Raw genomic sequence first — 25,258 nt, forward strand, 5'->3', positions numbered from 1 at the left:
GAAGTCCATCAATAATAGCACGATGGGAAATAGAGTCGAACGCTTTGCTTAAATCAAGAGTGATGATTCGAACGTAGTCATTTTCTGAACGGATGTAGTACACATCGTTTAGAAGCTTGATAAGCGCACACGTTGTTGAGGAACCTTTTCGGAAACCGAACTGATCGTTCGACAGGGTTGAGTGATATCGCTCAGATACAAAGTTGTCAAAGACAATTCACTCAAACACACGAGCAATAATAGGAGTCAGACAAATAGGCCGCAGGTCAGAAAACTTAGATGGACGGGGCACTTCGGAATAGGCTTTATGCAACCAATTTTCCAAGTTTCAGGAAAAACCGAACTTGATAAAGACAGATTAAAAATGTGCGTCAAGGGCTCTGCTAGACTATGGGCGTTTTCACGGTATAACCAATACGGCAGACCGTCAGGGCCAACAGTAGTTTTTTTCAACTTTGATATGTAATTAAACCCCTGGCGTACATGAACAACAGGAAGTTGGTAGCCATGTGTGTCATAGATTTGAGGCCGCGTGTTTACGAGATTAGTGCTAATTTTATTATAATGAGAATTCAGTCTTTTTGCGTCGAAGTGGTTTTCAATGACGGGTTGTTCACGTTTCACATAATAATTGACTTGCTTCCACCACGATTTGCTTCCCTTTGTTTGTTCCGAGAGTTATTGGAAAAAATCTGGTGGCGAATTTCTGCAGCAACCGCTAAAGCATCATTAAATCGCCTTTTCTTGAATAGCTTGTTTTTCTTTTTAAGCAAAAGCTTTACAACTGGTGTGACAATGGTGGCTCAGTGTTTCGTAGAAAAACCCGACGCAAGAGACAGAAATGGTTAAAATACGAGGTGAGGATATGGTTCAATTCTGAAACCGCCGGATTGACCTCATTTGTATGCAGAATTTGAGTAAAGTCACATTGATCCAATGCAAGATTGCAAGGTCGTTTAAATTGAACACGTTGGTCTCGGAAAACCATAGAAATTTGTCAAGATTTCGTTGCGATAATTGCGTGTGTTTAAGATTGATTGTTTGATGTAAGATCAGGCTCGGATCTAATATTTTCACGATGAGGGGCGGATTCGCAATAAATTTGACAATTTTGTCGAGCTTTTTTTTAGATAGACAAAATTGATTTTCTGAGCTCTCCCAAATCACTATAAAGACCCCATTCTAAAGCCCCCCCCGTAAATCCGCGTCTGTGTAAGATTATATGATTTGCAAATGTAATATCTAAAAAAGCAACTTACCCCATAAGAAACCATAAAAGAAATCATTCTTGTTAATGATCAACGAAAAAATTTCAGGATTTTATCAGAAGTGAGAATGAAATGAAGCGCACGCTAGACCTGCTACAGCCAAAAGGAACATCCGCATGGCTGACTTCTCTGCCATATAGGGAGCAGAATTTTTACTTGAACAGAGACGAGTTCCGGGATGCGCTATGTCTCCGATATGGATGGCACCTGAAAGGAATGGCTTAAACTTGTGAGTGTGGCGTGGCAAATGATATCGACCATGCCTTGATTTGTAAGTTGGGTGGTTTCGTCATAAGGCGTCACAACGCTGTCCGCGACGTCAAAGCCGACTTTCTACGTAACGTGTGCAAGGATGAGAGCGTTGAGCCCGGTCTGATCCAATTGACGGGAAATGAAGAACTTGCAAGTGGAAGCAATCTGGAAGACAATGCAAGACTGGATATTTCTTGTCGAGGTTTTTGGGCGCCGCGGCAGAAAATGTTTCTTGACGTCCGTTTCACACACCCAAACGCTCCAAGTAATAGGAACCGAAAACTAAAGCCACTCCTAAAGACTCATGAGAATCGGAAAAAAAGTCAAATACAACGACCGCGTTCTGCAGGTAGAGCATGCCTCTTTTACCCCCTTGATTTTTGCGACCAACGGCGCCATGGGTGAGGAGGCAGAGCGATATCATGCTATACTGGCGGAAAAACTGAGGGAGAAGCTGAACTGTACGTATGCGGACACTATGAACTATACCCAGAAGAAGCTCTCCTTCACCATCCTGAAAACTGCCTTGATAGCCTTGAGAGGACACCGGAAGAAACAGCAATACACGTCCTCTAGTACCCGAGACACCGACATAAACATTTTGTGCCACAATCAATAAACATACCTCATCGAATATCATTCCAGCATAAATTGTACATTTTCAGTATTTCTCTATACTTTATACTGATGGTTAATTCAAAACCTTTCCCAAAAAAATGATATGGGAGTTCTGCAAATAAGCAAACTGACTTTGAAGGTAATGCCCACAGTTTTTTGGATTTTTTTTGCTGTTGACCTGGCCTCTGAAAAAGAAGCCTTTAAATGGCTCATTGCTTGAACACTGAGCAGATACAACTTCAAACGGAAAGAATCCAACTTCAGAGATGGTGTTTACGGATGGATACGATTGGAACCGACCAAAACCCCTTTAACATGTGAATGTGATGCAAATTTCAACCTGAAGCATGCCCTAAACGGGGCAGAGCGGTTAGACAAACATATCACATACTGAAACTAGAGACATTCGCCAACCTCATGAACGAGGTTTGCCATGAAGTCGAGATTGACCCGAAATTTCAGCCGCTGCAAGGCTGTAACTGTTGTGATAAACTTATTAAATTGATTTGATATGGGATGACAATCCAAGCAGAAGAATGCAAAGAACCTCAAGGATGACTGTCCTTAGTACGACAAAACAACGACTGGTCAAACATCTACTGGATGCGACTCTTGCAATTCCTGGTGGCATCCGGTATGCGTCAACCTGACGCAAACAGAAGTCGATGTTGAATCAAAATACCTGCCAGTAAATGGCACTGTCCAAGATGCCTACCTGCTGTTGAAACTAAACAAAGTAATCTGCTGGATCGAAAGAAAACTCTTGAGGAGATTCAAGAAACAAAGCAAGCCGTTGTTGCTAACGCGCATGACATCAAAGGTTTTTTCACATGCAAATCAGGATATCGGAACAAAAGGTCAAAGAGCGGCGCCATCGCACGACTTTATTGGCAAACATTTGCATTTTAAAAGTGTCACTGAAAGTACAAGCAAAGAGCCTTCTCAAAGACAAATGGATGAGCAAAACTCGGTCCAAACCCTGCTTTACTCTCTGGACCTCAAGGTGCCTGTTGTGAATATAACAAGGTTGAGACGATATAGCGCTGACAGAAAAGGGCAATTATTGATGAATTTATTCGCAACTGGGACGCCAAGTTAGTTCTCCGCAAAGCTGTTGCTTTCAAACTCTAATACATATCAGGTGTATTCATAAGCAAAGACTTGACAACAGACAAAATCTAGAAAAACAGGCACTGAAACAGAGATATGAACTGATCAAAAGTGGTGTTGACAAATCAACGCTGAAAAATGTTAATTTCCGCCTTCAACGAGATGGAACAGTTAAATCAAACCTTTGGCTAGCTCCAAAACTAATGTTAATAAATGTTAGATCCTTCAAAAAAACCACACTGCGTTAAGCGTCTAGCTGCTGATATAATTGCAATGGTATTGATATGTGTTTTGTTAAAGGAACATGTCTCAATTCAGAAGTACACAACAGTTTTATCGAAATCGATGGCTACAGTGTTTTGCGGTCTGAAAGGACGACAAGAAATTCTAACAAGAAAATTGGTGGTGGCGTAGTTGTATGTTCCGAGATGGATTCAGAGTATGCCAGTTTTTCCCCTATGGGGGTGAAGACTTTGAAATTCTCTGTTTCTCGTTCATTCTGAACCACCGAGTGTACGTTTCTGCACTGTTGTATCACCCCCAGATCACTTATCTATCCGTTTTTCCAGTGTTGCTGGTTATTCATTCAGATCATTGTCCCGCTCAGGAATTTTTTTGAGCGGAGATTTTAATTAATTCGACATAACTTTGTTATTCGGTTTCAAGCAGGTTTTTAAAGCATCTACACGAGGACGCACTCAGCTTGACCAAATTCTCACGTCAATTCCATCTCCATTCCAAGATGTTCAACTGAGTAGTCTCACCACGCCAACTGATCATCTAGCTGTATTTTGTTCTCCTTCAAACAGACCAAAAAACTTCTAAAAATCAGGATTTTTTGTGACCAGCGATATAGAAATCGACAATCTTTCAATCTTGCCTTGGATAATTAAGATTTCGACTATATTCTGGAGTACACTGATGTTGACAATGCAATGGATGAACTTATTCGGGTTTTGATTCTTGAACTTAACCACTGCTTTCCGCTAAAGAAAGTAAAAATGAGCACCAGAGACACTTTTTAAATCACCCCACTGATAAAAGTTTTCACCAGGCAGAAAAACAGAGCGTATTCTCTAAAAAAATATCAGAAAGGTGCTGGTTTGGAAATCAAAATAAATACATTGATACGCGATAATCTGAGAAATACGAATCGTAAAGATTCGAAACACTGGTGACGTCTTGTGAACCAGACCACGGGACGAACCAATTAAGATTTGGCGACATTTGACTTTACTCCTGATGATATCAATGAATATTTCTCTAATATTTGCCATATAGACAACTATGTAGAATCAGAAATTATAGAAAGTCACAACGGCGCTTACCCAGCCTTTACTCTTCACGAAACTTATCACAATCTGAGAAAACTCAAAAAAAGTGCAGTGGGATTTGATAGCATTCCAGCGTGGGTCTTGAGCAAAAATGCCCATAACTCAGCTCCTAGTATTCAACACATCTACAATTTATCACTCAGAAGTGGTATTTTCCCCACCACTTTCAAGATTTCAAAAATTGTTCCTCTAGTCGAAGTCCCGCAACCAGACAGCATTGACCAATTACGGCCAATATCAATCGCACCAGTACTCAGCAGACACTTTGAGCGATTGGTCTATACCAGGTTCATAAAAAAACTACGAAACTTCATTGAATAATTATCAGTTTGGTTCCAGAACCGGAGGCTCAACCATTAACGCTGCTATTCGAATACTACACACAGTTCGTGACTTCGATACTTATCATTAAGTTGGTGTACGTCTCTTCTCGCTGGGCCTGTCCAAAGCATTCGACAGAGTGCCCCATAATTTTATAATTAGTTAGATCAAACAGATAAACCTATGAGTCAATACACATGTAGTGAATTGGCTGAAAAATTTTCTATCTGACCGACTGCAGATTGTATCAAATCAGAACGAATTGTCAAAACCAGACTCCATCAACCAAGGTGTACCTCAGGGGACGGTAATTGGACCACCGTCCTTCAATATGTCGTTCGACGACTTGAAGTGTCTTTACGAAAAAGCTTGTCTAGTTAAGTTTGCAGACGACAACAATCCGGTAATCGGCGTTAGAGGACTCGACGACCCTCGTCAAATCATTATCGAAGGAATCTTCAAGTGGTGTATGGATCATAATTTTATTGTCAACACCCTTAAATCCAAAGAAATGAGGTTCAATTTCAAGAAAAAGGTACCCTTCATCTGCTCAGATATCGAAAGCATACCGCTGGTTCAAAATATGAAAGTTTTGGGGATTATTATAGACAGCAGGTTCAATTTTCTTCCACATAAATCCAAGGCAACCAGTAGAACTTCCTCAAACCGGTTCTTGTTCTTGCTCCTAAAGCGATTGGATGTGCAGATGACCTTTCTTTGCTATATCAGTCACTTCTTATATCAACCTTAACATACGGCTCGGAAGTATAGGGCGACACTGCGAAAACGGTTCTTAGAAAAGTGGACGCTGTTCAAAAACTTCCTGTTCGTATGAGTATTATAAAAGAATTTGCTCGTATCGAAGAACACATTAAAGTCAAAGACGCGAGGCTTCTGAATATTATCACTAAAACTGGTTCGAAGCATCAACTATATGACATATTGCCGCATAGGCGCGATTACTGTTTTGAAAGGTCAAGAAAACGGCTACCGACTGCCGATGTGGCAGTCAAAAAGGTGTATGTATCTATGTTTCCTGACAGACTTTTGTGGAAATTTTAGAAACTGACCCAAGGCTAAAGCAGAAGAAGAAGAAGAAGAAGAAGAAGAAGAAGAAATCTCTGAGAGGTCTCGGAATATAAGCGCTATTAGTACGGCTCTATAACTTGGCTTACAAATTACTGATATTTCTACAAAACGCTTCACCGGAATGAAATTTCGGATTCTAATCGAAATTTTGCTTGACCTCATCATTCCATCACAGTTTCATCACAGTTTCTTACTTTTAGTATATCTGATGTTATCTTCAGATGTTAATTTAATGCTTTTCTTCTTCTTCTTCTTAAAAAGCTAAGTTCTAAAACGAATAGCTTGCGCATAAACAGAGCTTCACATTCTTTTAACCGTCTCTACCAAAGCCATGGGTGCTTCTCGCAACATCAGGTCGACGAAATCATTACAACTTTAAGGCTAACGAAGAGATTTTTGATAAAAAGTAATTTTCAAATGTTTTCGCGTTTCTGTGCATCGTCCTTATTGCAAAATTGTTGTTTAATATTTTGCCTAATTGTATTGATAAACATATTAAACAGGCAATCCATGTTTAATAAGTCAACTTCAGATTAACATTAAGTTGGCAAAGGGGGATATGAAAAGAGTTCAAACTTCTGCCACTGATAAAGATAAACGTGATTTCAGATTATATGAAATAGATTGCACTGTGAAAATCAACAACAGTGAGGCACGCCACGCCTGGATCCCAACTTTGTTGCCAACTCGAATCACAAAGGAGATCCTTGACAGAGACTTCATGTGTGGTTTCTGCGTTTGTCATGAGTTTCGGACACCTAAAATTGGTAGTGAAGTATTTACGAAAGACTGACAATACTGCTCCTTATGTGAAGTCAAAGGAAATTGAAAATTACAAAAGACGAAGATCTACAGACTAGAACAAGGAAGTTGAGACCAAGGGCAGCTGGGGCAAAAGATAAGTGAACTCTGTGGGAACGAACTGAGTTTGGATATGAAGTATAGTGACCTTTCTGTGTGCCACAGACTGCCAAAAAGAAGGAACGATATGCAGCATCCAAAAATAAGGCGGTTTGTCACAAGAAAGGTATGACAAGCCATTCTGTATTCTAAATCAAAACTGAAACAAAAGGAAATAGATGTTTTTATTTCTACAGACATTACTGTTGCTAGAAATATGGTGCTTATGCAAACTAAAAAAAAAACAACCCACTTGTGTCAAGTGTTTTTATTCGTGATGGAAACTTTCATTGCTATATGAAAAACGCCCAGACTCAAAAATTGATTGTAAAAGAAAATGATCAAACCAAAAATGATCAAAATTTGTTGCTTTCAATTGACTTCCCAATTTTACATGGAGCTCTGGGTTGATTGAGTGCCTTCTTTCAAAATGTTATTACTAATCTAGGGCCTAATATCACCCATCAAAATTTTTTGAATTCAACTGATAAGTACCGTAAAAACCTGAAATTTCCACATCTTAACTATCACTGTCTGCAAAGCAAACGCAGTCAAATGAAATTACTGGCTGATGATATGGGACCTTAAGTCTTTGTTGGTTTTTCCAAAACACTATAAAAACACAAATAACAAAAATTCTGGAAGATTTTAGAGAGAAAAAAAAATAAGAAAACAGCAGGCGGTGTTATGCTTTTTATATTAGCAACAAGGATATTAGCAATCCTCGAACGACATGATTTGAGTTTGTTTGATAAATCAAAGTTTGATTCCTTGTAGATGGAATGTCATACTAATTTCTCGAAAAAAAAGATAGAATGCTAATTATTATTTGATATAATCCCAATAAGTCAATGCAAGCTAAATATCTCGAAGATATAGATATTTCAAGTCAATAGCTAGCTCAATTATGATCATGGGTGATCTCCATATAAACTACCTTTATAATTGTGAAAAACAAAAATTTGATGCAGTAACTGTACCTTACAGACTCAATTCGAGTATGTAAATCTACAAACACCCATTTGGGCTACATAATTTGCAAACAAATTTCCCAAGAAAGAAGTTTTGTTTGAAAAACACTCATTACCAACGCTTATATTACCAGTTTACCTCAGAGTTTTAAAAAATCAAATTAAGTTTAAAAGTTTGACAAAAGTATTTATGGCGAGAATGATTCATGCAGAAAACTGTCAGAGCTCCTACGGAAAGTAAATTTATTCCTGTAAATCTGTTTTATGAATGCTTTCAGTTCGATTAGTTTTGCATTGGAGAAGCATGCACCAATTTTTAAAGTTGTCATCGAAACAAAAAAGGTTCCTTTATAATCGAAAAACAATGGTTCGATCACGAATGTAAGGCAGAATGGAAAGGACGCCGCCAACAATTGTATTCGTCATAAAAAACTAATCCATGTCAAAGAAGCTGGTCTGCTTACGACACTTCGAAAAACAATTTGATTAAAATGATAAAAAAACATGCATACTATGCTAGGTCGTGTTTCAATGATTTAGACTCACTGCATTCTCATTGAAACTTTATTAATTTATTGAGATGCTCAGAAAATTCACCAGCAGTTATTGCTTCGAAAAATTCGTTTGGAGATGTTATTGTCAATAAAAAAGGCATTGCAGATCATTTTATTTATTTTTTCAAATCTTGGTAGTTTCTTTTGTCTAAGTCAACTTCACCATCTGTATCAACTATTTTGATCATTATATCAGAATTTAATTTTCAAAAAAGACTGTTTCGACATGATGAAAGAACTGAACAGCAAAAAGCCACTAGGGGCGGGCAAGGTTCCCTCATGGGCCATAATAGATGGAAAATCGATCATTAAGCCACATTTTAACTTTGTCTTGAATCAAAGTATTTCAAATTTGGTTTTTTCTGATGATATGAAAAATGCTATTGTGACTCCCAATAAAGATAGTATTCTAGATCCTAAAAACTATAGACCTGTATTAATTACAACAAATTTTTAAAAAAATCTATGAGAAAAGTTTACATAAACAAACAAATGTGTATTCAAATCAATACAAACTATTTAATCCTCCTCAATTTCGGTTCAGAAGAGGTTTTATGACAAAAGATGCAGTTCTCTGCTTTACTGAATCAATACGGAAAGAAATTGCAAATACTAAAAACATTCATGTTGTTCTAGTTGATCTTTCGAAGGCTTTCAATTCAATATCCCTCGAATTTTTACTGGGTAAAAAAACAAGCCCTAAACTTTTCATTATCTTCAATGAAACTAATTAGAATTTTTTTAAAAAAAAAATCACAATGTGTAGAGTTTGAAGAAACAATTTTTGACCGGACTGAACACAAACAAGAACTACCGCAAAGTACTGTTCTCGGACCTCTATAATTCAATTTGTATGTTAATCGAATGCGCTAATTAGAACAACTAAATCTACAGACGATTGTCAGGTTTTTTCTAGTGACATGAATTCTGCAACAGCTCTGTGAACTTTGAGAAAAGCGTGACTTCTCTCGAGGAATTCTTTAATTCCCAACATATGTATCTAAATCCACTGAAAAACGAATTGAAAACCTTTTGCACGAAACATGACAGAGGAGCTTATGAGACCGAATATATGAGCTTCGGAAAACTATTGGTCACAAAAGTAAGCAAATGTACAAATCTAAGCATAAAGTTAGACAGAAACCTGATTTTACAAAGCCAGGTTAGAACTATTTTTGGAAAACATGGCTATAGCAAGTAGAACAACCGATAGTTTTTTTGAAAAGCAGCTACTGACCGAAAACTTACAGATGCCTCTTCAAACACTTGCTTTGATGCAGTTGGGTTGTTCATCTCTTTTCAATCAACATTTCCAATGCTTTAATATTATCGCTAGAAAAACAGACGAATTGGGCCTTAAAATGAGTATTTTTTTGTTTGAAATTTGAGTCGTCCAAAAGACTCAGACTAGGCAAAAGTATAGTCTGTGTCAGAAGCACTTTGGAACACAACTCTTTATATTATTCGTTTCAGTACAGCAAAAAGAGAAGATGAGCGTTTCTTACCAACAGCCAACTATCGACTTAATTTGAGATTTTACTTTTTTGTCCTTCAAAAAATTCATCTGTTTTCTTCAGAAAATCTTTTTTATATATGACTTCTGTTAACGGAACTCACTATCGTCACATATGTCAACATGTCTTCAAATGTAAAATGAAAAAAAAACAATTTTCAGAGATTCAACTAAATTCAAATGTCGAAACAAGCAGTGCTTATACTTGGCGTGATTTCCGATTCATTTGATAATCCTTTGAATCAATTGTCTAAACACATTTAGCGCTGCCACATTAATCTCTTACATTATTCTCTCACATTAATCTCTTACAATCTCTCTCTCTCTCTCTCTCTCTCTCTCCCCCTCTCTCAAGATTTTCACAATAAACTAATCTAAATGACAATAAAACATCAGTTTACAAATGTCACTTAGTATTATTCACATAAATTTTGGTTTTAAACAATCATGTTAAAAAATCAGCCAAACACAGTTGACCTCTAAAATAAGATTCCTAATGGCCATTTCTATGATTTACTCTCTGTGATTTCCCAATTAACATCTGCGCTATTTCAATCAAGACTGCATTGCTCTAGGTTGAGGCCTATCGATTAGTCTGCTCTCTTATTTCCTTCAACTAGTGATTAACTTTCAAACAGTTTGTCCGACATAGGTGGACGTGCATCCACTAAATGACAGTTTATAAACCACTCTTGACATGATGTCATTAGAAAAAGCTGACTTCAGTGACGGTAAACAAGATTCTAGTTTTCATGTGGTGAAAAACACTCGAATTTTGGTTAAATTTCTTAAGTTGCGTGCAAAAAGTTGGCTCAGGGCATCTGCCGCCACCATTGCTGACTAATTTTCAGAGTAATAATTTGTCAGCTATCGTGCTCTATAAGTTTGCATGGCTGTATCAAAAGGCTCCCAGTTAGAAGTACTCCTAAAAACTCTATGTGCAAAGCCTTAGATAGCACTACGTTTATATTGAGTTGGAGCGTAGCTTCTATAGTTCATACTTCAGTATAATCCCAGTATCTGTTGGTTTTCGATATTAATAGCAGGTTACAACCCTATCCTACGATAAGTTTATGTTAAAATCCAGGAACAGCAAATTCCCCTCTGAATTAGTTTCCCTAGAGTGAACCGCAGTTTTGGTTGAAGATAATTGCTGGCATCGAGAACACAAATCGGCTGACCTTTAACTGTTTTAACAATGTCATCCACAAACCTGAGAACAAATATTTCTTATAGAGTATCCTTTGATTTTGGCGCGGCAGCAGCTTTCACAGTATCCGATTATCTCGATCATTGCTGCGTATATTTCATCGTATTTTTTCCGCATTTTAGGTGAGACCAGTTTCAGCATCTCTTGCTTTCAACCACCTTTAATCCATATGTTACTTTCCTGCTATAAAATGGGCACAAACCGTTTTTGTCATTCATTGGCTGTATCTCCGGTCTCACCGGTATTTCTTGTTTCCTTACTCTGTCAACCATAAGTTTGCAAAAATTACAGCGAGGGAAGCGCCCATTGCTAGATATCAACTTGGTCATACCATGAATCATTACACTTATAAATTACTTTGCTGACCGCCATATTCAAAAGCCTTTTCATGATTGCTCTCTTTGAAATTCAGAAGGAAACAAGAAGGAGTAGCTTGAATTTCAGGGGGAGCTTCTTTAAGGCATTTTCAATTGCTTCCTTCAGGGGTTCATTAAGGTATAATTTTTCGCGTCGAGGGATATTATGAATTCATCCGGATCTAGAGCATTGTTTTCAGTTGTTTATCTGGCAATTTTATTATTTGTTTCCAAATTGATTTTATCGATCTTGTCAAAAAAATTCGCAAGCGTTTTAATAACATTCTCATACGAGCTGCCCCGAAGTGATAGTACTGGTCGTAGGGGTGTCTTAGCATTGAGTACCTTAGCTAAACCGTACAAACGGCCGGAATACCTCCCCCCGTTGACATTATCTTAGAGTTTAATTGATTAGTTATCTCGTTTCTTTTTTTCATGGCAAGTAATTTTTTGTTAATTTCATTCTCAATTTTCATTGTTTTTGAGATAATTCCTCGTTTTTTCAACGGCTTTGTCTCTTGAGGTCTATCTTACCAACGGCTTTGTCTCATGAGGTTTGCCTTACAAGACTATCGGATAAACCGCTCAAAGTAACTTAGTTTCATGCAAAACAGTGAACTCATGGTTGGGTCTCAGTATACCCAGACTACGTGGTCACTACTAAACAGGGCTACTCTTTAATTAATAAATTACTATTGCTTTTGTTCAGGAGGTAAAATCATCACATCCATGGAAGATGGATTGACCCTTTAACTCAATTCCTAGCTTCTTATAATCTGAAATGGAAACTATTGTTATTTAATTCAAATCAGGACTTTCCGGAAGCTAACAAATGTTAAAATCAATGATCACGGTTATTCTCCGCTACCCTCCGGATTCCTGAATCTGCGTGAAGAATTGCCTTGTTCACGATCAGGAAGGGTAAAAAATTCTCGCGTCAGCCCTCCTGCTTCGCAGGGCGTGCATTGTAACAGTTGTAGCTGTTAAATCGTTACAACTCGAAGCGCTCTTCTGCGAATACCGACGACTGTAATTTTTATCATTTCCTATATCTGTCGCACGTTTTTTTCTGATTAGCAAAAATTGTCTGTCTGATTTTCACTTTTTCAAATGTCGCGAAAATAAAAAAAAGATATGCGTCATGCACGCTCAAAATGAAGATTTAAAAGTGATTCTGTTAGTTTGATCTGACCATCCCAGTTCGTTTAGTTTCATAAATCAGGCGCTTATTGTCAAAATCAGCATATCTTCCCGCAAATCTGCTCCAAATCAAAAATCGTTGATAACGCATATTTTCGGAGTTATTCTGGTCTAATGGCACATGCTCAACGGACATCCCGGTCAGTGTACTCAACAAATTTTGAACAACTCATCAAAATGGTACAGTGCCGTCAAACAAAATTTACAAAATGCACCAAAAGGATTTTATTCTTTCGTATTGACCCACTACGTACTATGAAGGGCATGATAATACACCGCTATAGCCCTCTATTATTTTCATTAGCATCACTCGGAGAATAAAATAGTGTCTGACTTCCAGCGACATTACCTTAAATTAAAAGTTTTTCTCCTAGGAATAAAAAGTGTGGGAACGCAGGACAATCTGTCAACCAACAAATTTATATTGTCTTACTATGTCTTTTCCCTTCTGGAACTTTAGTTGCTATTGGTCCTGAGTATTCAAATTCAGAAACTCGGTGGTGAGAAAGAACAATGAAATAATTTCCCTATTCGAGAGATTACCCAATTCTTTCGTGTCACCACAAAATGAACATATCTCTCAGTTGGTTAAAAACAATCATGCATGCTGTAATGTTTTAAGTATAATCTCCCCTCAAGCCTTTTTAATCAAATAGTAAATGTCTCTAACCAAAATCTTAATGTAAATTTTTAACTGCAGCAATGATAAACTCAAACAACAAACGTTTTTCCATCATTTAGTTTCAATTTCAAATATAGCTCGCTTGATTGCTCATTTGAAACTTCTCTGACAAAACAAGAATGAGTTTTATTTTCCTCCTTTTTCTTGCTTCTTTGTTCGTTTTTTTTATTTAATTTTGTCGTTTTGATTTTCTAAAACTTCTAAACGTTTCTAATCGTTCTTTTGCGTCATTTGGCTGTTGTTAATGTTACATCTCTTCCTTCTGCGACATCGACTCTGCACTCTCGGTTTCAGTTTTTTGCATTACATCAGTAGCCTTTCTGGCGCTGCTCGAGGCAGTCCTCCAGCATCTCTACTCTTCTACTCTCTGTTCACAACAAGTTGGAGCATCCACTATTGTTTTGCTGTTTCTGCAGAAACTGTTGTGGGGGACAACGTCTCACGCTTCTCTCCAGATCTTCCTTCAATAATTCTTTTTTCTCTCTTTCGTTATAATCGATTGTCTTCAAGGTGTTTTTTACTGATCTGGTTACTGTATTCCGATATGTCATGAAAGCTCGCTTGAAAGCTTCTGAAATTATCTCCAGCTGATACGAGCTTTACACTTTGCTTCGCTTCGACATATGCTTTTAGCGTATTCGTACAACCAGGTAGTCATGTTGGCTCTGAACCATGGCATTTTTCGTCTTCTCGCCCAAATCTTCTTCACTTCCATCAACAATTTCAAAAAAATGCTTATCTTCTCAACAAGATCTAAATCTTTTAGACAATCAATTTCATCCAACTGTTCTTTATTCGGTGCTTCCTGTCGATTTTTCTCTCTAACGGGAGCTTCCAGCTAACTAATTGCCATCATAAATTCAGCTATCACTATCTTTATGGGCTTTGATGAGTCTGGAAAACTCATGGAGAGCAGCTCTCCAGAGTCCCAGATCAATATTAGATAACTACGCCCAAGATACCAACATGTTTGTAGCAAACAATCGCATCGATATCCATCATGCGTTAACATGATGCTTCTCCAATTTAGCTGTCCTGGCGTTTCCAGCAGTGCTTTCAGTGGTTCTATTCGGTAGATTTGGTCACAATCATCTACTGCATTGTAATTCGTAGCTGTTGGTATTTTTTTTGCTTCTGTCTTTCAAAACCGCTGAAGTTCCCACTGGCGTATCCCATAACCTTCTGTCCAAGTACCGGCTCTAATTTTATCTCTCAGTTCTTTCTAGAACTGCGGCAGTTATCTCACAAAGCAACTCTTAGGAGTTTTCTGACATTTTTGCAAGCCTTACACACTATGATACTGAGAAGGCTTGATCCACTATCGTCCTCAAGCTCTTGACGTCCAATGTCACGAAGTGTTATTGGATATCGGCTTTTGCACATAAGCGACAGAGTAAAGCCTACTAAGTGTCTGGCTCCAGAAGGTCTTTTGACTCTGCCTGATATTCATTTCAACTTCTATCGCCTCTCTTCTTTTTCCTGTGTACTTTTGTTTACTCGGTAAAAACTCCCGGAAACACTTCTACACTAACGGGCGTGAGCATCTCATGTTTTTGATCTAGATTCAATAGTGAATCTAGAGAATCAAACATGCTGTAAAATCTTTGTGCAGTCAGAAGATTCTTTTCGGTTCCTTCATGACAATTTGATATTGATTCTACGTCCGTTTTCCCGAGTTGGTTGTGTATGCTACCTCTCAAGTGGTTTTAAGCTTAAAGTTGATTTATCTATTCAAACGGAATTGCCCATTTATGTGTCCAAAGTAAGCTGAATGTCTATAAGTCAACCTGTATATGTATCACCTTGCGGAACAGAAAGTAATTATTTGTATCAACTTGCTGGACAGCCTACAGCCTTAAAAAGTCATATGCATGTGGTTGAAAATTTTCACAAACAACCAATTAAATTATAAAGACGCTCTCATCAAACTTGATGTTCTGCCGTTATTTTATTTCCAGGTGCTGACAGAGCTGTTACTATTGTCAAAAATGATCAATGGGCAGTATGACATCCAGTGTAAATCCTTCTGCACTTTTGATCCAAATTCACGTTCCCACCTCTTCAGTTTACCGAAAATTCAACGGGAATTCCTAAGAGGAAATTTTTGGTATAAAACTTGTTTCAGGGCAAATTTACTGTGGAAACGAGTCGACTTCAGAAATTCCGGAAGGCTCAAAGGACGTATTCTTAAATTAATGTGGAAGTCCGTTTCAAAGTCCTACAATCCTTCTAACACTTGCTCTTAGATATTCTTATGTGTTTATGTGAACCTTGGCGAAACAGAAATTATCTAATGGAACTTTAACCGGAATATATGGGACTTTGCTTTCCAAAAATTCACCATATTTTTATTAATGTTGATATTTTTTTTCTAACTAAAACAACCTAAGAAAAACTTGAATTCTACAATATGGCAACTGAGCCCACAAAACATAATCAGAAAAAATTAGCTGACAGTTTTTTGAAATAACTATTTCCCGTTCAAAAAAATAAACAAGTCTTATCAAATTTGAACCCAGGACCTTTGGCGTCCTTGGCGCACTTGTTACCTCCAGACAAAAAAATGCTAGAGACGCAAAAAAGTTGGAATTCATTGTGAACTGAACCTAAATTACCATTATTAATTTTGACTATTCTGTGAACAAAGTTATTTACGGGAAAAAGTCTAGTACCCGATTACTATACCCTTGCTTATCGGAAGTGCATAGACAAAACAGAAGACCACATATGAGCTTAGACTTTTGGCAAATACGATGGAGCAAAAAATTTAGAAACATAGAACTATCTGCTTGTAACGTTCAAACCTACACATTTTGATCAATAAACGAAGACGGTTCTGCTATACAATCTAACACTGCGCTTCAATTGCAGTTAAAAACTATTAACTGAGTTGTCTTGTCTGCAAATAACAAAATTTCGGGTCTTTCAGATAATAGTCCCTTCAGCTAAATATCAACACAAAGTTACAGCCCCTCCAGCTTGTCAATTTTTAAATGACTTTCAAACTGACGTGCTTTTGTTCGTATTTACAATCATACAAAATTGCATCCCTGTTTTGCTAGTTGAAATTAGCGCTGGATATGGTTACCAGTAGTGTATAAATAAATAGAGGTTAACATCCTATTTCACTGAGCATGTTTTCTTTATTTTGTTGCTTACTGGATGGGCTATAATGACAAAGACTTCAAAATTTCAAGTACCTGACAAAGTTGACTGGTTGCGTTCTGTTACATTGGAAGCAGGACAGTTTTCATTCAAACTAGCGTTGGAACTTTCGCAGTCGACCATGTCTAATAGGGCAACGCTTATGTTAATTCTCATTGAGTACACCAGAAAGAAACCAAGGAATCCCATATATGCAAGAGTGGATCTAGCAGAACGGATAAAAGAAACATATTTTTGCTCAGAAGTCGGATTAATAATGAGCAATAACCCATCGTCAACAGATTTGTCATCATCTGAATCTAGTCCAAGGGAGTCATCGTCAGGTTGTGAAAAAAGAAAGTCATCTTGACCACAAAACAAGGCCATTTTTTGATACTCTTTTTACGTCATTTTGATAATTTCCGATCCAGAGAAAGGACTGTCTGAAAACAGAACTGCAATTTAAAAATGATGCATTGAAACTAAATGTTAAGGAGCTAATTGAAACGAACCAAAGAATGCCAAAAATAACGCTCTTTCTGCTAACGCTCTTTCTTTCGGCTATCCCATTAAAGCTCCCCCCCCCCCCCAACCTTTACCATTATAGCCCCCCCACACACCTTTTCCATTTTAGCCCCACTCTCCGACCGTTTCAATTTAAGGGAATTATTTCTTCTTCACCTTCTTCAATTATATTCACACTATCCGTACTGATTTATTCTATTATATATACTAAAAATTATTTTAATGGAAACAATTTAATTATGATATTAAGTTGATTTATATCAATGACTTCTTTCTCAAGAACTGAATATTGATTGATTATCAATTCAACCTGCCTCGCCTAGACAACTCCTTGACCTCACCTAGTTGATTCTATTTTATCGTTCAGTTTACTTCTTATGGTTCCGATAAATTTAGTCAAAATAGTAGACATCACAAAACATAAATGGGAAAAAACTTGACTATACCAAGAGTATGACAGGAAAAACTTGTGCTAATGGTCATTCCATGCATTTGTGCATCTCAGAAAATTCGAAAGGCAAACGAGACAGATAGAGGTGTAAGTAAAGCAGTTGTCGGTCTGAAGTGAGCTTTAGAACAAACACCTGATTAGCTTGAAGTTAGATGCCTTTGGACAGAAAAACTGTTATTTATGCTTGTTTATTTGATGTCGCACCTATCAAATACTGCACGAACAAATAGTAGTTTTCAGCAACTATATGCGAGAAGTTTGCACTTGGCCAAGTTTGTCCGCAACGATGGGTGTTTCGTAGAATCTGACGGGAGACAGAGGACATTTTTTTTTGCCAAATTTCAAACTGAAATTCAGCGACACTCATGGATTATTCTAAAAAATTTGACAATGCGTTCAAATTGTAAATACAAACAAACGTTTTTGCATATTTTTGTGCATCTTCAGGTTTCAAAAATCTAGACTATCTGTACAAAATGTTCAAAGATCATAAAGAGTGTCATAGACATCATTATTTCAAAAATTAAAACTCAACCAGTGACAAGAATTGAAAAGAGAAAGAAAGAAAATTATTAACATCTGAAAATAACATCAGATGTACTAAAAATAAGGAACTGTGATAAAATGATGAAGTCTAATTTTCATGTTAGCATGAAAATTAGCGACAAAACGAAATTCTAAGAACAAAAAGGTGAAAACTCTCAAACTTTTGTGACAAAAGGTTTAAAATTGTTACATAATAGTTCTTCTTTAATTGCAGTATTATTTGTAAAGTTTTGATTCGTTGGATTTGTTAAATTTTGCAATAATTGTTTTCATTATAAAAATTTATCATTATCTTTGATGATTTTGTACAGATAGTTTAGAAACTTTAAAACCTGAAGATGCACAAAAATGTGCGAAAACGTTTGTTTGAACTTACAATTTTAACGCATCCTCAAAAAATTTAGATGTAATATTTTGAAACCCTTCGGCGTTGGACCTAATCTCAATTACAGACTCTCCTACAAGGAGACGTAATTTTTTTTCCTTTATTTAGTGGAAAAGTTTTTTTAGAGGAAGAATCTTTTAATATTCTACCATGTTAGAATTGGAATGGTCTACAACCTAGCGGCTAGCTACCTCTACCACAGCCTGGAACAACTTAGCAACCCGGAAAAAGAACAATTTGTGCGCAAATTTTTGGCTATTCCGGGACTTTCCTTAAGCCCGAACACCTCGAACCCACAGATGAACCTCGCAAGCCTACTCTGCAGGGAACCTCTAGCAGAAAAACATCAAGTGGTGGTGTGGCACGACATCATCAATAATTCTATCAACAGCCACCGCACAAACAACTACAGAGCTTGCACTGCAGAGGAATTGACAGAAATCCTGAAGACACAAATATCAGTGCAATTGTATACTGTCAGAGAAACGTTACAACATATATCAGGAACCAGCTGATCAGCTCGGGTATTCTTGTCTTTCATATTACGAGGTGTATCATTTCAAAGGGGAAGAGAAAAACGGAGCTGGTCAACGAATATCAGGCACTGCACCAGGTCGTCGACCTGGAGCTAAAGTCTTTGCGGATTGTGTTCGAACACCAAGACAATCTGCCAGCTGTTTTGCCCAAGCTTCGTTCAAACACATCTCAATCGAGAAGGAGGGCAGATAGAAGAAGACTGGTGAACAGAGACGAGGAAACTGTTGGTCCGACTGACGAGGAGTCTTCAACGGAGAGGGTGAGTTACAGTTGTGTTATTTGTGTCGCTTTGTGTCACGTGAGATTTATTCCTCGTGGCCTGCAAACCAACGAGCATAGTTGTACTCCCACCTCCAATCTTGATTTGGACTTTAAAAAACATACTCATTTGGAAATTAGTCCGTGATTATGCGTCCATTTATGTTAAACTTATCAACTGTCACCAACGTGTTAAATTTTTGAGAGTTTGTCTAGAAAACGACATTATAACTGGTTTTTGAGATTCAGGGTACCGGAAAATGGGGTGTTTTCGAAGCAAGCGGTTTGCCATTTTCAGAAAAAATTTCTAAGAACGGTGACTAACGAGGCAAGGACAGATGAGAAAAACGTTGAAGTCAAACTAGAAAGGGCGAGAGGCGCAGTATATAGGGGTGTAAATGAGAAATTTTGGCCTTCATTAATGCAATACTTGAGTCTTAGGGGAGAAAGACAAACAACAACAGTCAAAGAAACCCATCAGAAGAAGCTAATGAAACTATCAGAAAGGCAAGACCGACCTCTAGGGAAGCCAGGTGAGGGTTCGGTAAGAGCTCTTGATGATGTTGAATTACCAAATTGGGTACAACAAGTGTTGACATTAGGGCCAAAGCATCCCGTCATGGATAAATTTAATGAGACACACTTTCTCGCCGATATTGACGTCTTTCTATCGGATTTAAAAAATCGTAAAGTCACCGGGGAGGCCCTTTGTGAGATCGAAGCTGTAGCAAAAGCCTATGCTAAAAGAGTGAAACAAACACCATCTGACAAAGGCGTTGAGAAGGCCCGAAATAATCTGAAGAGTAATGGATTAGTTGCGGTACCGTATGACAAGGACATATGTTTTTGTGTAAGGAGGAAGGACCCCTACGTAAACAAGTAGTCGGATACATTAGAATCAAATCACTTCAGCGAAAGTAAAGGAACAAGTGATGCGACTATTTTGAAGATAGAAAGATACATCAATAAGGAGTTGTTGGCTATTAGGAAAAAAGACGAAATAAGGGAGAATCTCTACACAAGGATGAGGTATACTGGGGGGCAGCCCGCCAGGCTTTATGGGTTGGCGAGGGTGCATAAAAAGAATACCCCGTTAAGACCGGTCCTCTCATTGCCTGGTAGCTCTCATTCTAACTTGAACAAGGTTCTTGCAAAATTTGCAATAGATGCGAGAGAAATCTTAGAGAGCACTAATCTTGAGCCCAATGAAAATTTGATGTCTCTAGATGTGAAGAGTTTGTATACATAAGTTTCTTTGAAAGAAGCAATAGACATAGCTCTGAGAAAACTGTATGAGCAAGATGAGCCACCATCACTTGCTAGGAAAACCATGAAGAGACTGTTGAACATAGCAGTTAGTCAAGTCCATTACAAGGGCAATGAATCATGGTACGCTTAGAAAGATGGTTTGGCAATGGGGGCATCTATTGCCGTTGTTTCAGCAAATCTACCGCTGAAGCAGTACGAAACTGCGCTATCAAGGGACAACCCCGAATTGTTAAAGATCTTAACGGAATATGTCCCAGGGAGGGCAAAAACAAAAAGAACAACATGGCTGAGAAAAAGAAGTCTTGTGATTATAGCAGTGATTCACCACCCATCTTCATGGTCCAATAAAGGGGAGAATCACAGTCAGATACATGTAAATTTTGAAACAACTTACATGTTAGCATAAAAATTAGCCACAAAACGAAAATGTGAAAATAGAAATGAAGAAAACTCTCAGAAATTTGTGACAAAATGTTTTAAAATGTTACATAGTAGTTGTTACATTACTTCAGTGATATTTGTAAAGTTTTAATTGGTTGAATTTTTAAAATTTTGAAGTAATGATGTGTGTGACACTTTTTATGATCTTTGATCATTTTGTACAGATAGTTTAGAATTTTTAAAACCTGAAGATGCACAAAATGTGCAAAAACGTTTGTTTGAATTTACAAATTTAACGCATTCTCACAGTCAGATAGCAGCATAAAAAAAGTGCGCGATACCACCAATGCGCAGATAATATTCACGACGAGGAAAATGAACTTGTATGCCCTCTCTAAAATCCTCCTTTTCCAGTGAACTGAAATCAAAAATGGTGTACAGACTTGAATGTTGTGGGTGAAAATCCATCTACACGCGCGACGAGTTTAGAAGTAGGAAGATGTAAAATTTTCAAACCCTACGGCGTTGAGCCAATCCTCAATTACAGTCTCTCCTACAAGGAGACCTAATTTTAAATTTATTTTTCCCTTGTTTTAGTGGAGAAACCTTTTTAGTTAAAAAGTCTTTCTATATTTTACCATGTTAGAATTGAAATGGTCTACTTTGTAGCAGCTAGCTCACTCTACCACAGCCTGGAACAACTTAGCAACCCGGAAAAAGAACAATTTCTACCCAAAATTTTGGCTATTCCGGGACTTTCTTTAAACCCGAACACCACGAACCCACAGAAGAACCTCGCAAGCCTACTCTGCAGGGAACCTCTAGCAGAAAAACATCAAGTGGTGATGTGGCACGACATCATCAATAATTCTATCAACAGCCACCGCACAAACAATTACAGAGCTTGCACTGCAGAGGAATTGACAGAAATCCTGAAGACACTGACAAATATCAGCGCAATTGTATACTGTCAGAGAAACGGTATACCGGATATCAGGAACCAGCTGATCAGCTCGGGTATTCTTGTCATTCCTATTACAAAGTGTCTCATTTCAAAGAGGAAGAGAAGAATGGAGCTGGTCAACGAATATCAGGCACTGCACCAGGACGTCCAGCTGGAGCTAAAGTCTTTGAGGATTGTGTTTAAACACCAAGACAACCTGCCAGCTGTCTTGTCCAAGCTTCGTTCAAGAAATCTCAATCGAGAAGGAGGGCGGAGAAAAGAAGACTGGTGAACATAGGCGAAGCAACTGTTGGTCGGACTGACGAGGAGGCTTCAACGGAGAGGGTGAGTTACAGTTGTTTATTCCTCGTGGCCTGCAAACCAATGAGCACAGTTGTACTCCCACCTCCTTTCTTGATTTGGACTTTGAAAAACAAACTCATTTGGAAATTAGTCCGTGATTATGCGTCCATATATGTTAAATTTATCAACTGTCACCAACGTGTTAAATTTTTGAGAATTTGTCTAAAAAACGATATTATACCTGATTTTTTGAGGTTCAGAGTACGGGAAAATGGGGTGTTTTCGAACCAAGCGGTACACAGTTTTCAGACAAAACTTCTAAGAACGGAGATAAACAAGGCAAGGACAGATGAGAAAAACGTTGAAGTCAAACTAGAAAGGGCGAGAGGCGCAGTACAGAGGGGTGTAGATGAGAAGTTTTGGCCTTCGGTAATTAAATATTTAAGTCTTAGGGGACAAAGACAAACAGCAACAGTCAAAGAGACCTATCAGAAGAAGCTAATGAAACTATCAGAAAGGCAAGACCGACCTCTAGGGAAGCAAGGTGAGGGTTCGGTAAGAGCTCTTGATGATGTTGAATTACCAAGTTGGGTACAACAAGTGTTGACATTAGGGCCAAAGCATCCCGTCATGGATAAATTTAATGAGACACACTTTCTCGCCGACATTGACATCTTTCTATCGGATCTCAAAAATCGTAAAGTCCCCGGGGAGGCCCTTTGTGAGATCGAAGCTGTAGCCAAAGCCTATGCTAAGAAGGTGAAACAAACACCATCTGACAAAGGCGTTGAGAAGGCCCGAAAGTATCTGAAGAGTAATGGATTAGTTGCGGTACAGTATGACAAAGGCGTGGGTTTTTGTGTAATGAGAAAGGACACCTACGAGAACAAGTTGTCGGATACATTAGATTCAAATCAATTCAGCAAAAGTAAAGGAACAAGTGATGTGATTGTTTTGAAGATAGAAAGAGACATCAATAAGGAGTTGTTGACTATGAGGAAAAAAGATGAAATAAGTGAGAGTCTCTGCACAAGGATGAGGTCTACTGGGGGGCAGACCGCCAGGCTTTATGGGTTGGCGAAAGTGCATAGAGTGAATACCCCATTAAGACCGGTCCTCTCCTTGCCTGGTACCTCTTATTCTAATTTGAACATGGTTCTTGCAAAATTTGCAATAGATGCGAGAGAAATCTTAGAGAGCACTAATCTTGAGCCCAATGAAAATTTGATGTCTCTAGATGTGAAGAATTTGTATACATATGTTTCTTTGAAAGAAGCAATAGACATAGCTCTGAGAAAACTGTATGAGCAAGATGAGCCACCATCAATTGCTAGGAAAACCACGAAGAGACTGTTGAACATAGCAGTTAGTCAAGTCCATTACAAGGGCAATGAATCATGGTACGCTTAGAAAGATGGTTTGGCAATGGGGGCATCTATTGCCGTTATTTTAGCAAATCTTTGGCTGAAGCAATACGAAACTGCACTATCAAGGGATATTCCCGAAATGTTTTTGCCCGAGAAAGATCTTCACGGAATATGTCCCGAGTGCAATAAGAAAGTCACGTACATGTCTTAAGGTGTAGAATGTGAATGCTGTTTGAACTGGTATCACGTAAAATGCGGTGATATATCAGATGATGAGTACCGAAATATAAGTGAAACCGTCTGGTACTGCAGAAAATGCATCACAATTAGGGAGAAAAATAAGTCAGGGCAACTATCTAAATTGTTTCTCCGTTACGTTGATGATATAGTGAGAACAGTGAAGGGTGATCCTGAAAAAGTGCTACGGGCTGCAAACTTGCTACATCCAAATTTACAGTTCACAATAGAGACACCAAACACTAACGGAACTTTGGCATTTTTGGATTTACAAATTAGTATTGACAAAAGCCGGAAAATTAGTTGTGGGTGGTATCAAAAACCAACAGATACAAGTACCATACTCAATTTTAGAAGCTGCGCCCCCCTTCAGTACAAGAGTAGTTTGATTGAAGGAACTGTTCACTGGGTTTTCCGCAGTACGTCAACATGGGAAGAATATGATAAAGCCCTGAAAATCAACCATGAGCAGTGGTTGGATAACCAATATCCGGAAACATGGTCGTCGCGGGTTGCATCCCATGCCCTTGAAAAGATCATCAGCGAGGGCAAAAACAAAAAGAACATGGCTGAGAAAAAGAAGCCCTGTGATTATAGCAGTGATTCACCACCCATCTTGATGGTCCAATATAGGGGGAATCACAGTCAGACATTAGCAAAAAAAGTGCGCGATATCACCAATGCGCTGATAATATTCACGACGAGGAATTTGAAAACTTGTATGCCCTCTCTAAAATCCTCCTTTTCCAGTGAACTGAAATCAAAAGTGGTGTACAGACTTGAATGTTGTGGGTGCAAATCCATCTATGTTGGCCAGACGGTTCGACATCTCACCACAAGGATTGAGGAACACCGAAAAGAGGATACCCAGTTGGACAGCATATAACGCAGTGTGCTAGTGAGCGTGGTAAGTCTGAGTTTAATTGGAAAATAATCGACCAGGCGTCCAGCAGCATCAAGTTACTTACATTAGAGGCGCTGCACATTAGGAAAGAGAGACCGGCAATTAACACGCGCGACGAGTTTGGAAGTAGGGAGCTGACACTAAGGCTATAGTTCCAGAATCGAAAAATTCTGGCTAAAACAACAAAATTTTGAAACAACTTACATGTTAGCATAAAAATTAGCCACAAAACAAAAATGTGAAAATAAAAATGAAGAAAACTCTCAGAAATTTGTGACAAAATGTTTTAAAATGTTACATAATAGTTGTTACATAATTTCAGTGATATTTGTAAAGTTTTGATTGGTTGAATTTTTAAAATTTTGAAGTAATGATGTGTGTGACACTTTTTATGATCTTTGATCATTTTGTACAGATAGTTTAGAATTTTTAAAACCTGAAGATGCACAAAATGTGCGAAAATGTTTGTTTGAATTTACAATTTTAATGCATTCTCAAAAAATTCTGGCTAAAACAAAAAATTTTGAAATAATTTACATGTTAGCATAAAAATTAGCCACAAAACGAAAATGTGAAAATTGAAATGAAGAAAACTCTCAGAAATTTGTGACAAAATGTTTCAAATTGTTA

The 25,258-nt window shown here is 37.9% G+C and overlaps 2 protein-coding genes across 3 annotated transcripts in view; both read left to right on the forward strand.

Annotated features, from left to right (window-relative positions):
• The first annotated feature begins 2,618 nt into the window (after nucleotides 1-2,618).
• Nucleotides 2,619-25,258, forward strand: part of LOC134838919 (sialin-like) — a 72,062-nt gene continuing 49,422 nt past the window's right edge. For both annotated transcript variants that reach the window (XM_063854235.1, XM_063854236.1), the window contains exon 1: nucleotides 2,619-2,640. The gene's annotated coding sequence lies outside the window, so the exon portion shown is untranslated. The remainder of the gene's footprint in view (nucleotides 2,641-25,258) is intronic.
• On the forward strand, nucleotides 22,751-23,530 carry LOC134839833 (uncharacterized). Its single transcript, XM_063855457.1, has one exon. It carries the CDS (start codon nucleotides 22,751-22,753, stop codon nucleotides 23,528-23,530), a length of 780 nt encoding a protein of 259 aa, XP_063711527.1.

This window comes from Symsagittifera roscoffensis, chromosome 2 (assembly GCF_963678635.1).
Source record: "Symsagittifera roscoffensis chromosome 2, txSymRosc1.1, whole genome shotgun sequence".
Lineage (NCBI taxonomy): Eukaryota > Metazoa > Xenacoelomorpha > Acoela > Convolutidae > Symsagittifera > Symsagittifera roscoffensis.

Bases quoted from the DNA above. Each gene is read 5' to 3' on its own strand.
- LOC134839833 (XM_063855457.1), top strand. From the start codon at position 22,751: ATGGATAAATTTAATGAGACACACTTTCTCGCCGACATTGACATCTTT.